Genomic DNA, 3,246 nt, shown 5'->3' with positions numbered 1-3,246 from the left:
GCAATTACTTTTTCACACAGGGCAATGTAGTTTTGGATATTTTTCTCCCTAAATAATAAAAACCGTCATTTCAAAACTGCATTTTGTGTTTACTTGTGTTATCTTTGACTAATGGTTAAATGTGTTTGATGATCAGAAACATTTTGTGTGACAAACATGCAAAAGAATAAGAAATCAGGAAGGGGGCAAAGAGTTTTTTCACACCACTGTAATATGACATCACTCTAATTTTCTTTTACATAGGTGGCAGCTCTACGCTTACGTAGATTTATGTTAATCTGCAGTAAGAGATACAAGGTCATGACAGAGAGGGACATATAAACTACACTAATGGGAGAATATTTTACAGAAAACTACAAAACATTAATAACAAATAAAATTATAATATAATATTTTGATACAGGTATGGATGTTTCTATTGCTATTTTATTTGTTTCGTGAAACTGAGATTTTTTTTTAAATTTATTTGGCCTAATTTATTAGATACATAGAAGGAAATTTACAGCACCTGGAGAGGGTTGACGTTTTTCCGAGAGTTGAGTGACAGGTTGTTTTAGCCAATAAGAACAAAACTAGGATACAAAGGGGAGGGACTTTGCGGAAAGCGCACTTAGCAATGTAACATGTCTCCTTAACAACCGATGCCAGAGTCAAACAACAGAAGTTTTAGCTGGACAAACGCGTCGTAAGTAACACCTCTCTGTGGTGTTTTGCATTTGTATTCTCCCGAAAACACACTGCAGTTCGTTATTTTACAACGGAGGAGTTAAAAATGACGTCTTTGTAGTGGATAGCTTCTTTCAGCTGTTTGCTTTAAAACAGGCTAAGCTAATTAGCTAGCTAGTGAAGACTCGCTTGTTCGTGTTGCTAATTCGCAGTAGTTTGGTCACGTATACGAATTATCCATTGTGTCAACATTATGTAAAACTTAAAACGTGCTCGTTGTTATAAACTATAGTTTTATCACGCTGTAGAGGCTCAGTGTTGTAAGCTAACCTCTCTCCAGTTAGGTCACTAGCTACACTGACACTGGAGTAGGCATAATTTTACTGTCTGTGCTCTTTCTGACTTTGTTACTAGCTGGGTTTAATAAACTAAGGTGGGGGATTTAATGTGCTGCAGGAGTCGGAATGGCTGGGACCGGCGAGGCAAAAAAAGAAGAGGCCGACTACAAGAGACTTAACAGCTTTCCCCTCATCAGAGTAAGGCTGGATCAGGCTTCAAGAGAAAAACCGCTGATTTTAGAATGACTCCATCTAAAAAAGGCTGGCTCACTGAGGTTAATAATAGTTTGATGAGCGTTGAATCTACGTAGTAATGGCTTCTTTATTATAACTGTTACGAGTTTAGGTTAAAGCTTAATATTCTTGGTGTTATTCTCTAACTATTCAACCCTTTGACTATTTAAGAAACCTACAACATTGTATAACTATTGAATTATACAGTTAAGCTGTAGCATTAAACCAGAGGTGTAAAAACAATGTAAACTTTTCCCAGATAACATATTTCTTCAAATTGGATAGATGCTTTTTAGTATTTTATGCCACATTTCACAATAACTATAAAACCTAAAACATATTTCCAACCACTTGTTTACTACTAATATTCATATAATCCATCATTGTCTTCTACATATAGTATTAATGGATTTTTAAACTAATGTAGGCCCTGTTTGCAGTTTAAGAAATTAAAATGAATCTGTTTGTCTCTGTTTAATCTGTCTTTATGGATGAAGTTTCCCAAATACATAAATTAATAGAAAGAGAAGGGCTTTACTCCCTTTTAAATTGCATGTAAAGGTCATTTAATATGCAAGTGCATTTAGATTTTGATTGTAGATGATCCACATGCAAAACAACACATAAGAGGGAAAATGCAGTTCCTCACTGTTCATTTGTCCTCAGCACACAGACATGCCAGAGGAAATGAGGGTGGAGACCATGGAGCTGTGTGTAACAGCCTGCGAGAGGTTTGCCACCAACAATGAGGTGTGTAGTTAGCTATTTTTTGTTTTACTGTGTGCCTTATAAACCTTACGGTGTACTGACGGTGTTATAAAATGACCTAAATACATTATGTACTCAAAATTTTTTGCCGTGCTTCCCAGAGTGCTGCAAAGATGATTAAGGAGTCCATGGACAAGAAGTTCGGCAGCTCGTGGCACGTGGTGATTGGCGAGGGCTTTGGCTTTGAAGTCACACACGAAGTGAAGAATCTACTCTATATGTTTTTTGGTGGGAGCCTGGCAGTCTGTGTTTGGAAGTGCTCATAGCACCTCCCCCACCTCCCTTCAGATGTGCTCAAAAACTGGGAATGAACACCAGCTTCCAACCAGACGCTGGTTCCGTTTTTTTGTCATGGCGTTTTTAGTTTGCCACCAGGGATTTAGTCATTTGGTCAGAGTTTCAAAGTCGGATTGTCACCTTTGTCTGGTGGTATGAAAAATTCACCTATCTGTTTTATGTTGTTATTTTTCTAGTTTTATTTTAATCAAAGTCCCCCCCCCCCTCCCCCCCCCCACACACACACACTTCTAAGCATCTTCCAGAATGTTTGTGTTTGTATTGTTGGAAGTAAACTCAACTTTTACAAAAATGACAGCCAGCCAGGGTCTCCAAAGTCCTTTATCCTCATTTCTCTTCAGGTAGTGCATGTGTGCATGTGTGTGTGTGTGTGTTGATTACATGTTTGTGTGTGCTGGACACACACATTTTTTTTAATACCTACACACCTTTCTGAGCAGAATTCCTTTTAACTACTTTTTCCTCTGTCCATGTCATCTGAAATGATCTCACACGTGTCTTTCTCTCTCTCCAATGGCACTACTCTTTCAATAACTTTTGTAATGTTTTTTATGTGTACATATTTTGATGCAGGAAAACCAGTGTCACCTTCTTACAAGAAGCCAAACACTAAAACTTGATCAAAACTTTTCTCCTTGTAAAGGTATTTGTAATAATCACCCCTATAGGTGACAATAGCAATGTGATTGTGTCATGCTGATGCTGGTTTTAATGATCCAGCGCACTGGACCATGGGAACTTACCTGATTGTAAAATAAACTTGAAATGTGGTGAAATTGAAACTCAGTCTGGTTTTCTTTAGTCCTTGAGAATCAAAGTTAGATTTGTTATGTCTTAAAGCTGAAATCTAGAGTTTTTTTCTCAGAGGGAAACCATCTGGAAGTGGAAAAATGTATTGTGCCTTTAAGCCTTTCTCACAGCTTCCATGATTATGGCTGGAAGC

At 37.6% G+C, this 3,246-nt stretch overlaps 1 protein-coding gene across 3 annotated transcripts; it reads left to right on the top strand.

The window, feature by feature from the left end:
• The first annotated feature begins 574 nt into the window (after positions 1-574).
• Positions 575-2,463, top strand: LOC107375175 (dynein axonemal light chain 4). 3 transcript variants are annotated; one of them, XM_015943566.3, is made up of 4 exons: positions 575-685; positions 1,100-1,202; positions 1,905-1,988; positions 2,108-2,463. In XM_015943566.3, the coding sequence occupies exons 2-4, from the start codon at positions 1,131-1,133 to the stop codon at positions 2,270-2,272; spliced, it is 321 nt and encodes a 106-aa protein (XP_015799052.1). In that variant the 5' UTR covers positions 575-685; positions 1,100-1,130; the 3' UTR covers positions 2,273-2,463. The 3 variants fall into 3 exon arrangements, with proteins under 3 accessions (XP_015799052.1, XP_015799051.1, XP_070408924.1); XM_015943565.3 differs by having other exon boundaries at positions 586-685; positions 1,123-1,202; XM_070552823.1 differs by lacking the exon at positions 575-685 and having other exon boundaries at positions 1,144-1,279.
• Positions 2,464-3,246: the final 783 nt, after the last annotated feature.

The sequence above is a fragment of the Nothobranchius furzeri genome, chromosome 6 (genome assembly GCF_043380555.1).
Source record: "Nothobranchius furzeri strain GRZ-AD chromosome 6, NfurGRZ-RIMD1, whole genome shotgun sequence".
Classification (NCBI taxonomy): Eukaryota; Metazoa; Chordata; class Actinopteri; order Cyprinodontiformes; family Nothobranchiidae; genus Nothobranchius; species Nothobranchius furzeri.
This window is presented reverse-complemented; position numbering and strand designations above follow the sequence as displayed.